The 13278-nt window shown below is 43.2% G+C and overlaps 2 protein-coding genes across 2 annotated transcripts; one reads left to right on the top strand and one right to left on the bottom strand.

The window, feature by feature from the left end:
- Positions 1–1183: 1183 nt before the first annotated feature.
- Positions 1184–6367, bottom strand: LOC125544678 (NADPH-dependent diflavin oxidoreductase 1-like). The gene is made up of 12 exons (XM_048708426.1): positions 5968–6367; positions 5810–5887; positions 5613–5717; positions 5133–5224; positions 4816–4997; positions 4631–4719; positions 3631–3705; positions 3432–3542; positions 2949–3083; positions 2689–2808; positions 2317–2533; positions 1184–2155 (listed from the first exon to the last, which is right to left on the bottom strand). The coding sequence occupies exons 1-12, from the start codon at positions 6145–6147 to the stop codon at positions 1635–1637; spliced, it is 1905 nt and encodes a 634-aa protein (XP_048564383.1). The 5' UTR covers positions 6148–6367; the 3' UTR covers positions 1184–1634.
- A 2329-nt stretch (positions 6368–8696) lies between these two features.
- On the top strand, positions 8697–12468 carry LOC125544677 (probable WRKY transcription factor 75). The gene is made up of 2 exons (XM_048708425.1): positions 8697–9243; positions 11991–12468. The coding sequence occupies exons 1-2, from the start codon at positions 8753–8755 to the stop codon at positions 12166–12168; spliced, it is 669 nt and encodes a 222-aa protein (XP_048564382.1). The 5' UTR covers positions 8697–8752; the 3' UTR covers positions 12169–12468.
- The last annotated feature ends 810 nt before the right edge of the window (positions 12469–13278 follow it).

Raw genomic sequence — 13278 nt, 5'->3', positions numbered from 1 at the left:
ACGAGTGAGCTCGCCGGCGCTTCGGCGGCCGCCGCGCTTGTCGCACGCCCCACAAGCTTCTTCCTCCTCGCTTTGGAGGTGCCGGAGCCGTCCGCCGCCTTGTTTTTCTTCGCCGATGTCTTGCCCTTCTTTGGCGGCGCCGCATTGGGGAGCTTTGAGGAGGAGGGGGCGGCGGCTCGGGCCGGCGCCGGCGCGACGCCACCCGCCGCCGAGGTCATCCGCGGCGGCATGAAGAGGCCGCGCGCGAGGCCGATGGTCGGAGGAGCTCCGGCGGAGGCGAGGCCAACGCCACTGGGGCTAGGGTTTGCGGCGGCGGCGACGGCGGGGGCGGGGGGGGGGGGGTCGCGGCTATAGGACGGAGTGAGCGGGGTGCCGGCGCGTGCGTCCATGGGTGCAGGTCGCCGGCGCCGGCGCGCGCGGGGCTTTGGAGCAGGAGAAGACAGAGCGAGCGAGTGTGCCGCGCGCGGAAGCGGGGGTCGCAAATACACCGCGCGGGGTACCGCTTCCTGCCGCGTGCCCAACTGCTTATACCACGCGCGTGGTTATTGCGCGCCCGCTGAAGCCATCCGCCGGATTGTGCGCGCTAAAGTGAGTCTATTTACGGCGAGGCGCCTGTTGGAGATGCTCTAAGACTCGTCTGTAGAGCTGAAATAGATCTCGCCAATGAACCAGACAATCAAGATGCCACCGTTTTATTCAATGTTATCTCACCCTATTCCATGGCCACAGCCAGGAAAGCAATTATGAGAAGAAAAGGTTAAGGCCTCTTTTGGTTCATAGGATAGGATTATCATAGAAATAGGAATTTTGTAGGAAATGAGATGGCATGTATCTCAAATTCTATGAGTAGGAATAGGAAACAAGATGTCATTTGGTTGACACCAAAGGAATTTTTTCATTGAGTCTAGGCTCATTTTTATTTTCCTATGAAATGTGGAGGATAGGAACCAATCCTATGTAGGAATAAAAATCTATTCCTATGAACCAAAGGGCTCTAAAGGAAAAAAATCCTATAAAAATCCTATCCTCTAAAATTCCTATGAAATTACTCCAAACCAAAGGAGGCCTAAAGGTGTAAGAAATTAATACCAAGGAAAACAAAGACAGAAGAACCAAGGACAAACATATATGCAGATGGCTGAACGGGCATTCAGCCTGTCTCGAATGATACTGCAAGTTTAACTCTTCAAACGGAAATCCTGAATGATCATAGGGCGTCATAGTAAATATTCAAGACTGGCCACTGAGTACAGATTAGATAATACTCCTACATCATAAGGTCGACAAATTGAACAGAGTGTCACAAATTAAAACCACGTCAAATACAGCAACTACTGCTCTCACCTGATTTCACTTGTTTTCATCCCACTTCATAAAATTAAGTCACCACTCTTCATCTTTGAACCAAACCTACATCATCCCGAATACAGATACAACAGTGAAACAGGGGATGTGTTTGATTTCCCTTGTGATTTTTACTGTCGAAGAATAAATGATTGTTTATCTGTATTTATGTGCAGATATACATCTACTTTCTTGAAATCTTTGATCTACGCTGAATTGCTACCCCATAAATAACTGCAGAGCACGATAGATTGTTCGCACATACTTTCTTGCCCTGTTTGACTGAAAAATCACGACCACGTTTCAATGTTAAATTTACCAGCCCTTTCCAGTTTCCTGAGCCATCCTGAAGCAGCCTCACCACCTTTTTGGCGGATAACTTCTTCTAGTGCAGCTGTAACATCAGCAGGCATTTTGGTAGAAGACCCTGCAACGTATATTGCAGCCCCAGAGCATAATATGTTCCACACTCTTGCACTCTGCTCCTTTATCTTATGTTGTACATAGACCTTTTGAGGCTGATCCCTGGAAAAGGCAACAAAGAAACCACCGCCCTCTTTCAGGGACAGCACTCCCTTGTCCTGGGCATGCTTCAACCAGAAGTCCTTGTACAGAAAATCGTTGTCTTCATTTCTACAGCCAAAAAAGAACAGAATGGGAGCTGTTGATTCTCTCGCACTCTGTGCAGCCCTTTCCTCCACAAATGCTCGAAATGGTGCACATCCTGTTCCTGGTCCAATAAGTACAAGAGGAATCGATGGCTTGGGAGGAGGCAGGGATCCTTTGTGTACCCAACATGGTATAAGATTTTCTGCACATAAACAAAGTGACAATTAAGAGAGGTCAATGTTTTTTTTTTCTTCAGGGTGAATGGGTACATGTACTAAGTTAAAGTGAAAGTAAATGTTATTACAGCAGGAGCAGGAGCAGTGACATCCAGGAAAAGAACAGAAGGAAAGAAACAATGCATACCTTCATTTGGACTGAGACCTGCCAGCCATGTGGAGCAGAGACCCTGCCTTGTCCTCTTGAAAGGAGTAAGCCATGATACAATACTAACAGTCAAGTGTATCTGATTTGGATGTACTAATGGCGATGATGATATGGAAAAGGCCCGTTTCTTCAATGGAGGAGTTAGTTGCACCAGCCATTCAAAAGGCATGTGCACCGAGGGAAAATCCTCCAGTACCTAAAAGTAGCACAAAACCATATCTCACGGTTCAACCATGAAAAAAATTCCAAAGACAATGGCCTATTGTCATATAAATGGTATAACTTGCACACACTAATTTTTTGTATTGCAAGAACGGCATATAGAAAATCTCCAGTTAAGACATAACTTACTTCTAGAACAGTCCGACTCTCCTTTTGATTGTACTGGTAGAGGTCATCTCTACCTTCAGGAGAAGCAAAATACTGAAGCCTTTCCTTTTCATGTTCAGCTGTTGCAAAATGGCTCATGATCTACAACAGAAAATTGAAGTTGTGTGAACATCAAAGATGACTCATTAGCCATATAAATCAGGATATCACTGGCATCCATTAGCTATCAACAGCTAGAAAGGAAGTGCATGGGATAAAGCATTCAGGGTAGCTGTTCTTGCCTCAAAGAAATACCGACGAGGGGAAGCTGATGCAACATCCATTGTCAAAGCAACAAAGGTGCTTAACTTGATGCGACCCATCGAGCCATTCAGAAGTGAACCGTTGGGAACTTCATCCCCTCCCTTTGCTCTAATCTGGGCAAACAAAATAGTCTCTTTTTTAGTTAGCTAAATAACTGCAACAGGTTGACTAGTTGATAAGATATAAAAAGGCACAAGTATCTCTAGTTTTCTCCCCTTTATTGATAAACTTAATAATCATGTATTCGAGAAAGAAAGAAAAAGGATGTAGGAAATATAAACCATAACTTGCTACAAAAGCAATGACCCAGTTAAAGCAGTTGTATTTAATTTTGCAACAAACAATGCGCAGACAGATACTACTATGGACCGAGATACTAAAGGAAGTTAAGTCAGTGCCGGAGGAAACACAAACGTACAAGAAACTAAATCAAGCAGATAAAACAAAACAGATCAACCTACCGTTATGTAACAATCTGGATCCAAGTTACAGCGTTCAATGAAAGCATTAACAGCTGATGGATTCTGACTTGGTAGAATTTCTAACGCATCGCCAACTTGATAGCTGATCCCCTAACATGGCAAAAAATAAACAATCTTACAACCTCTTCACATTAACAAGATGACTGTGAGCTAACATCATATGGAACAAAGAACGCACTGAAGATGGATCTTCCAATTCAAAGTGGCGCACATCTTTCTCATAATCCTCCTTAGTCAAACGCTGATTTGTTACCTAAAAAGGTAAGCAGGATCATCAGTGACATGAACTAAAAGAATAAAGATGGATCGACTAAATTACAACAATTTTTACATCAACAACCTATTATATACTCACAGAACAGGAGGAGCATCCCCACAATGAACCATAACTATCCCCAGTCTGTTGTTTATCATACTACCACCCATAGATTATTCATTACTCTTGTTTAATAAGGTTCGACTTTTTTAGCATGGTAAATATCTCCCCGTGCAAGCCGAACCTCCTGAGCAAAGGAGCATCACGTTCATGACATAGAACTGCAACTTGAGCTTGGCATGCACAGTTAGTGGCAAGCTTCTCGCAGCAGAATGGACAGTTTAAGTGTCTACGGAACAACAGGGCATCAACTAGTGCTATAGAGCTTGCCTTTGCAATCAGAGCTTTCCTATGGTAATGAAAAAGAAAAAAATTGTGTATGGTCGACTGTTGTCCAGTGTCCACTCTTTTTTCCCCACAAAAAAGAGCTTGTCTATGGTGAAAACTGCCCACTGAAAATATAAATGGTCAAATAAGCTAAATCCAGCATAAGGTGCCTTGCCAGCCAACAGGAAATCTACTCCAGTCTTATGCATACATAAATACTAATTCAGTGTAAGTTCAGGAGAGTTAAAACTCCAAAATACCCAATTAAATTATAGCTGACGAAGTCTACTTTATACAAGTAAGTTCAAACCCTTTAAATAGTGTTATTCCCAGGAGCAAATACTATATTCAGTAATGACACAAGAAGGGGATAGTTTTATATGTAACTAAAGAAGATTCCCTAGAGATGAATGTGTGCTAATATTTAGAACTGCTAGATCATCTGAACCTGAAATAACCAACCATAAATGGGCGATAAAAGTAAAATAAAAATGGGTATAAACTGTTAAACACTTGGAGAGGGTACAGAACGTGCCATCTTTAACATGTATTGTGGCTCTCCATCACTATGGAACTTCAGAGCAGGGGACATTAAGCGTGCTCTCTTGATTAATTTCTTGGAGTCTGATGAAAAAATGACAGACATAATCTTTAGAAGAGACATTATACAACTGTTTACAGGTTATCGCTAACATTAGAATGATTGACGACAGCTCAGACCTGAAACAATGGAATCTGGAGGGGTATCATTGCAAGAGTAATATATGACTTCGATCTTTGAATCCCCCAAATAATTCAAATTAGGATTAATGATATCAGTTATTCTTGGTAGAAGTGACGGATTTGCTTTATTCAGCGATTCCCACAAAGACAGCAACCAAGGATCTAGAGCTCCTTCATATCTGACATACAACAAAATAATCTCAGGTGACTTTGAGAATTTATTTCCAATACGAAAAAATAATGCTTAAGATTTAGATAACCAGCAAAATATGACATTAGACTTCCCCAAAACATGCAAATGAATATCATCATACCCTGAAGGGTGTTGGTCATCTCCCAAGCCTATCTCTATGATTATTTCTGCACCAAGTTGTAAAAGCCTTCTATCGATCTTCTTTGCAGGTAACTGCAGTGTGTATGCAACAGTGAGCAGGAAAACAGAGACAAGAAGCCAGTAAGATTTTAAGAAACAGAAGTCATGATGCATGAGCAACAAAGGGCAAAACCTACTACTACTGTTTAGAACATGCAGCATACAGCATGCAGCAAAGTAGCAATGAGAAATGAGCATGGTTGAGCATGCAGCAAATGCCAGTTCAGAACACATAGCCGTCATGTACAGTTTTTCATATCCGTTTCTTACATGGCGCAAACGAGTGTTCTACTTCTATTCATAATTAAGTTAAATCCCCGAAAACATGAACTACAGATAATTTTAACAAATCACGGCACATCATCATTATCTTAAAAAGCAAAATAGCAAGCTACAATATCCTTGTCATCAGAAGACTAACATTGTACTTCTGGTAGCCCGAATCGCCGAGCCCAAATACGGCAAAACGGAGCCCTTCCAGCCACCTGGCACCAAGGTCCTTCTTAAGAAGGTATCTCCAAAACCCCTGTCACATGCGAAACCCAATGTAAAAATGCTCAATTAACAAACCAAAATTGACAAACTTGCAAACAAAAATGTATTCTCAATTTCCCTTACCTTCATGGAATCCGGGGGATCGCCCTGCCCCGTGGTGGACACGACGAACACCACGGACCTTTCGCCCGGCAAGCAACTCTGCACAGAGAAAGAAGAAGGCTTCAGATGACCTCAGATGGAAGGGTTGCGGGGTGAGTTTTCTAGGGTTAGGAGCTTACGGGGTCAAAGCTGTCCATGGAGAGGACGTCGACGGCCGGGCAGCCACCGCGCTCGGCCTCGCGCACAACACGTTCGGCGGCGTCCATGGCGTTGCCGGTCTGCGACGCGTAGAGCACGAGGAGGCGGCCGGTCGCCGGAAGCGGCGGTGGCGGCTGCGGCGGCGACGGAGAGGGCCCCATGAGTCAGAAAAGGTTATGCGTGGAGTTTGGTTTGGCTTCAGGGGCCCTTCGGGAGTGCTCCACGGACCACGGCCGCCAACTTCCCGACTCTTCCGCGGCCTGCCGGCGGCCAGCTTCTCGCGTCAAACCAGATTTTCGAGCGCAGAGATGCTAGACTTACGGACGTATTTCCGCAGAATTTCGGTTACGGACGCACGGAAGAGTTATGGTTGGAGAAGATTAAGGAGGAGAGGTCCCACCAGCGAAAATCAAGAGGGTTGATTGGCGAGAGAGCAGTCCGTGAAGCCAGTCCGTACTAGAATCCCGTAAGTGTAGCATTTTTGTTTCGAGAGCGCCCCCTATCTCGCTTACCGCGAGACCTACGGAAGCCTCGTTACTTGGTTAATTTTCACGTTTTTCAATTTTTTACTTCTTTTTTTTGCAAGAATTCAATTTTTTACTTCTTTTATACTTCCAAGTATTCTAAATAAATATAACACAGAAGAAATTTTACATAAAACATTTTTAAACAATTTTAACCAAGTATTTGAAAAATGTTAAATGTTCTCATGTATACAGAAAATGTATACAAAAAATATACAATGTGTGTGAAAAAATATGATCATGTATTTTAAAAAAATTAATCAAACATTTGAAAAATGTTAAAATAAGTATTTGAAAAATGTGAATCAATCATTTCACAATTTTCTAATGTGTATAGAAAAAATGTTGACCATGCATTAAGAAAAAATAATCTTGTATTGTATATTTGTATTTAAAAATGTTAAAATTGTATTCTAAAAATGTGAATCAAGCATTTCACAATTTTCTAATGTGTATAGAAAAAAATTTGACCATGTATTAAGAAAAAATAATCTTGTATTGTATTTTAAAATGTTAAAATTATATTCTAAAAATGTTAATCAAACATTTGAAAAACTTAATGTATATAGGAAAATGTTGATCACATACTAAAAACTATTAACATTGTATTTCAAAAATGCTTATCAAGTATTTGAAAAATGTTAAATATGTAGAGAAAAATTTTAATCCTGTATTTGAAAAAATAATCAAGCATCTGAATGTTTTTTAATGTGTGTAAAAATGTTTACCGTTTTGTTAAAAAAAGTATCCTATATTTGCAAAATGTTAATCAAGAATTTAAAAAAAAGCTAAATATGTGTATAGAAAAATATGACCTAAAAAATTGTATTTGAAAAATGTTAAACATATATTAGAAAAAAAATCTTGACAGATACGAAAAATGTAGAATGGAAACCAAAAGATACAGATAAAAATAAAAAAATAATAAACAAAAAATACAATAAAAATCTATAAATGGAAAAATTATGGAAAATAGTGAAAAACGATAAAGAAAACAAAAAAATGAAAACAAAGAAAGAAACAAAATCCGAAGACAGAGGGAAAATGAGAAAGAAACACAAACCGGTAAAAACCATGAAAGAAACAAAGAGAAACCAAAGAAAAATGAAGTATAACAACGAAAAAAACAAAAAACAGAGAAGGAATAAGAAAACCAAACAAAAAAACTAGAGAAAAACGTAAAAAAACAAAAAGAAAAGAAAAGAAAAGGAAAAAAAGAGATCGAAAATGTGTAGAGAGCGAGCGAACAACGGCAGATCAATGGACCTGTAGGGAATAACATCCTGGTCACCATGTTCCCGCGTGAAGGCATAACAAGGGGTTCCTCAAGCACCATTGTTGCTGATGTTGACAATCATATCCATCTCAATGACAAGAAACAAGCACCATTGTTGCTGATGTGCTTCGATCCCACATCTAGAACCTAACCGATACATCGAGGATAACAACGCCGCCGGTGACTACACGAAGCACACAGAGATTTTTTATGAGAGAATTTCATTTCTCTTCAACCCCAATATCAATTAGGGATGCATGTATCCTTTCAAATACAAATACTAGAAATTACAATCCTCGTAAAAAATAAAGGGTACGGTACCTATGCAACATGAGTCGTGAAACAGAGCCGGATGCCCAGGTTAATTACACGGCTGCATGCCTAACCACTGAGCCATGGAAATACCGGTGTACCCGCATACTCAAAGTAGAAGAACAGTACAGACAGTTTATACATGACATCGATGGTGAGAGTAAGGATCTAAAAACAAATCAGTGTAACCTTGTGTGCTCGAAAGTAAACGGAAAGATTAGCGTCGTGAACTTGTCATTTTCAACGTTTCGTTATACTACGTAGTTTACGGGTACTACGTGGATCGATTGGGGTGCTACTCTTCTTTTACGGGGACAGTATTCGGCAAGCTTCCGCCATGCATATGCATTTTACAGGGACGGACGGGGCGGTTGAACCAATTTTGTTAGTTGGGATATGGTTGCATGCTCATACTGCTCTCTCTCTCTCTCTCTCTCTCTCTCTCTCTCTCTCTCTCTCTCTCTCTCTCCCGGCTTTGAGCGTGCACGTTTGCACAACTCCCTCTCCGCATCGAGTGTCTTCTCTTTCACATATTCACACGTACGTGCACATCTGCAAGGCAGAGCAGTAAACCCTACACCTTTATAAATCGAAGACGCACACTATGTACCAAGTCTCACCCAGCCGACCTTTGAGATCACGCGTAGCTTGGAGATGGATGGTCTCCACGGAGACGACGAGGCGCACACGTTCCCTCCCTTCCCCTACTTCTCGGCGCCGTCGACACCGCCGCCACTCGCGTCACCGCTGGCCTCGTCGTCGGACGGTCAGCACAGCCCGCTCGCCGCAGCGCTCCAGCAGCTGACCCCGCCCCCGTGGCCGTGTACTCCTCCTGATCTGACCCTTCAGCCGGCGATGGGGGACGTGAACTGGTCGTCCCTGTTCCAGACGGGGCCGGTGGCTCCGCCGGAGCAGGAGGAGGAGGCCGTGCAGGCGGATCAGAGCGGGGAGAACGACGGCGAGGCGGGTGGGAGCGGAAGTGGTAACAAGGAGAAAGCGAAGGGAAGCGCCGGGAGATCGGGGAAGAAGAAGGCGAGCAAGCCGCGGTTCGCGTTCCAGACGAGGAGCGAGAACGATATCCTGGACGACGGCTACCGCTGGAGGAAGTACGGGCAGAAGGCCGTCAAGAACAGCTCCAACCCTAGGTATGGTTCGTCCAATTAAGTTTCTCTGTACTATTATTAATCCTGATAGTCATGCGCGTGTCTGCGTCTAAGTACTCATATATGCACTAGATTACATGCACCGATGCCAGGATGAATATTCATGCACCCTAGATTTGCATGCATGCATCGATCATGCGTCTAAAGGCATCTTCAACAGTTGTAAGATAGGTGTTGGTAAATTTGCCACATAGGACATAGTGATGATGTAGCATGTATTAAATGTGGAAAGAGAGCAAAATTGTATGTAGATTAACCAACAACCTTTGTACAAGCTCCAAGGTGAAGTAGAGAGCAACCACATTTATTTTTTCATCATCTATTGGATAGCTTGCATACAACCCATTGAAATAGATGTATGATAGCTTGTTGGTTGATGACATAGACATTTTACCAACAAGACTAACATATAACCTGTTGGAGATGCCCTAACTGGTTAGGCATAGCCATATTCGGCTCTACACTACCGAACTACTCCGGTACTTATTCATATAATTGTAAAGAGTTTAAACATACATGTAAACTGTCTTCCATGTAAATAAGGGAGTTGTGCAAACGCGCACGCTCAAATAGACACGGCGATCATGAGTACTGAATCTTCCATGCATGTAAACTTTACATGCATGAATGGATGCGCATGACGTATCCGTTGTAGGTTAGTCTCGGGTGCGCCAACAATCCGGCATTGATTGTTTGAATATGGTTGACCTGCAAAATGTTTATCGACTGGAAACCAATGGTCGCCGCAACCATCGCCTACCCTCTCTCTCTCTCTCTCTCTGGATTTTCCTGAATTTTTGCAATTACAACCATGTATAGTCCTCGCCGCCCGCTAACGAATACGCCAAAGCCTATAAAAAATGCAAGAAAATACGATAACTGGTTTCAAGTTGTTGCTACCCTCCTTCATTATCTAATGCTGGTCCACTTGCTACAACATCTACAAAAAAAAGATCATAGATAAGAACATAGCCTGCATAGGATTATTAGGAACATTCTTCTTTTTTTCTTGAATACGCACGAGTGTGCGTATCATATATTAAAGAAAAAAGGGAAAGAGCCCTCCACAGTTATATTACATCCTTACCGGCGTTTCATCGTCATCCGCCTACACACTAAACCGACTACTCGTCATGTGCCCACTCCGGTGCCTCTATGAAGGCTGCTGCCAGGTCTCCTCTCAAAATGCCCGCCTGCATCCAAGCTCTACTCACGCTTCCTATTCGGTCCATAAGGCGTGTAACGCTTACATTCGCCCCGTCGAACACTATGGCGTTCCTGTGCTTCCATAGCTCCCACAGGGTGAGCAGACATACGGTGCGGATTGTTTTCGCGTTACGCCCGGACGAGCCGTGCCTAGTGCACCAGTCCTGCAGTGTCTCTCCTGCCTGCGGCGCACCCGCTGGCATGTTGAAGGCTGAGAAGATGCGGGCCCAAACCTCCCGTGCCAGCACACACTCCACAAGTAGGTGGCCGATCGTTTCGTCGTGCTGATCGCAAAATGGGCAGGCGTCTTGGTGTGGTAGCCCTCGCCTCGCCAATCCTGAGCTAATTAACACAAGGTAGCATGGTGTATGGTGTGGTAGCCCTCGCCTCGCCAATCCTCGCCAATTCGATTCTTTTTTATCAAACCAACATCAGTATGGCAAAACCAAACACAAGGTGCTAATTAACACTAATGTGAATAAGTGATCCTAGTGCATGCTCACGGGATCCCATCAAGCCAGCTCCCAAACATACGACGGTGATTGACCAATTAAGAGAAGCAAAATGAGAATCAAGAAAATGTCCTCGTAATACATACCACACAAAAATATTAACTTCCATAGGTGTACAAAGTTTTCAAATGTGCCTACTTCAACACCTAAAGCCAGAGGTAATCAACACATTATATATCGAGCTAATCGGTGAATTTCATATATTTATGAAATGACATCTAAAAGACATTTTCGTATAATTGTAAAGAGTTTAAACATACTGACACAGCAATTTTGTGAACACTCCCTTATTTACACTTACAAAAAAACTAGAAATAGTTTGGTAGAGCACACAATATCATTGGCCTTCCTGGCTGCCCAAGCGACCACCACGGGGACAACTAAAGGGTGATCCGCAACATGTCTGTCAAGGAATAGTCAACGCCATTAAGGTACAAAATCTTCTAAATAAACTATGATGATATACATGTATATCACTCACAAGTGTGAGCATGACAATCATCATAAGATCCGTTTCGGGAAAAAAATCATCATAAGATCTTCTAGATTCACCACATGCACCAGCGCCGGTGCCCTGTTCATCAACTTATAGTCCCGCTGTCTTCCAGTGTTAACTTGCCCTCTTCGTTTTGTAGACCTGCCCAAAATAAAAGAAACAAGCACATAACACAAACTACTTCCGAAGGAGATCTCGGCACACATTTATCAAAGACGGTGTGTTCCTAGCAGCAGTTCTTTTTTAGTGCGAGCATTCCTACTAGATTTCTTGTAAATAACATTGTATCTTTGCTGTACAAGTAATGGAAAGGGGTTAGCCCGGTTGGATGTAGATACCGAGATATAGATATTGTTGCATATTGAGTATTGACACACGACATGCGTTGACATGCATTATTTGTGCCTGGTCCACGTTACACACGTCATCACTGTGATAAAACATCGCATTAACCCACTTACTATCATGTCACTTCCTATACTTACCTCTTCGAGTTTGTACCACTGACCGTGAAGGAGCTACTACCGGTGCACCCATCCCACATGCAACGTGAAGAAGCAGGTGCAGCGCCTGGCCAAGGACACGGCCATCGTGGTGACCACGTACGAGGGTGTGCACAACCACCCCTGCGAGAAGCTCATGGAGGCGCTCGGCCCCATCCTGAAGCAGCTCCAGTTCCTCTCCCAATTCTAACCATCCACATCCGGCCAGCAAGCTTCCATAATAACCTGGTCAAGCCACAAAAATACATGTATAATACGTATGTACCAGTTGCTGCCAACTTGTAGCCTTGTAGGGGGGGGGGGGGGGGGGGGTGGGGGGGGGGGGGGGGGGGGGGGGAGTAAAGGAGAAAAAAAAAGTGCCTACTTCCTCAATTCAGTGCGTACTACAACTGTATGTATGCATGATGTTTTTATCTTATCGCTCTGTCTGTTACGTTCTTCATAATGATACATTCAAAATAAGACACAAAATGGATATGTTTTGACAGTATTTGTTATGCTTTAGTTGTCCAGAATATTTTTCTCACTACTATCTAAAATTTGTTTCACTGATGAGTGACTTATCTTGTCATCGGATGTCCCCCCAATAGTACGCAATTTTGCATGGCGAGTCGCTACTTGGCAATTCACTGCCAACGTGGAGGAATAAGCACGTCCTGGGACTTGAGACAAGCGACCTATGCCCAATATGAATCTGAGGATGTTTACATGCCCTCTGTCGCTGCACCTTTGTCATGAGTACTATGGGATACAATGGCTGGAGTTTGGACATTGCCAAGTATTACTATGATGCTGGATACTGAGAAGAAGTGGCTTCTACATACGTTAGAGCCTCTACCAGAAGTTGAACATTATTCAATGCTTCTCATGATGTCATTGACAGGCATGGCACACCCGTAATGAGGTGGTTCATAAATAAAAAAAATCAAGAATACATCAATGGCGTACCATATTTTTATAGAAGAGAGCAAAATAATTACAAAAATCCGTTAGTCGATGCGAACATCAACCGCCGGGACTCCCACACCAACCATTACACATAGATCAATGTCTCACAAATCTATCTAGTCCTCCTACTCCCACACCCGCTTGCCTCCATTCGAGGATTTCCTCTAAGATCCAGCTACCTAGATCCCGTGGTCCTTTGCATTGCTCTGGCCGGTTGAACACTCTCGCGTTCCTCTGCTTCCATAGGGACCAAGCCACTCCGATGACAAGAGAATCAAACCCCCTCCCATCCTTCCCCTGATATTCTGTTCTTGCAGTGCATCACCAAGCCTCCCAAGTATCCTGTGCACCC

The sequence above is a fragment of the Triticum urartu genome, chromosome 3 (assembly GCF_003073215.2).
Source record: "Triticum urartu cultivar G1812 chromosome 3, Tu2.1, whole genome shotgun sequence".
Taxonomy (NCBI): domain Eukaryota; kingdom Viridiplantae; phylum Streptophyta; class Magnoliopsida; order Poales; family Poaceae; genus Triticum; species Triticum urartu.
This window is presented reverse-complemented; position numbering and strand designations above follow the sequence as displayed.

Bases quoted from the DNA above. Each gene is read 5' to 3' on its own strand.
- LOC125544678 (XM_048708426.1), bottom strand. From the start codon at position 6,147: ATGGGGCCCTCTCCGTCGCCGCCGCAGCCGCCACCGCCGCTTCCGGCG. The intron at 5,225-5,612 runs GTTAGTCTTCTG...TACACACTGCAG, and splicing joins CGGGCTACCAGAAGTACAAT to TTACCTGCAAAGAAGATCGA. The intron at 2,156-2,316 runs GTATGCATTGTT...GTTTATGTGCAG, and splicing joins AGGTCTCAGTCCAAATGAAG to AAAATCTTATACCATGTTGG.
- LOC125544677 (XM_048708425.1), top strand. From the start codon at position 8,753: ATGGATGGTCTCCACGGAGACGACGAGGCGCACACGTTCCCTCCCTTC. The intron at 9,244-11,990 runs GTATGGTTCGTC...CTGACCGTGAAG, and splicing joins AAGAACAGCTCCAACCCTAG to GAGCTACTACCGGTGCACCC.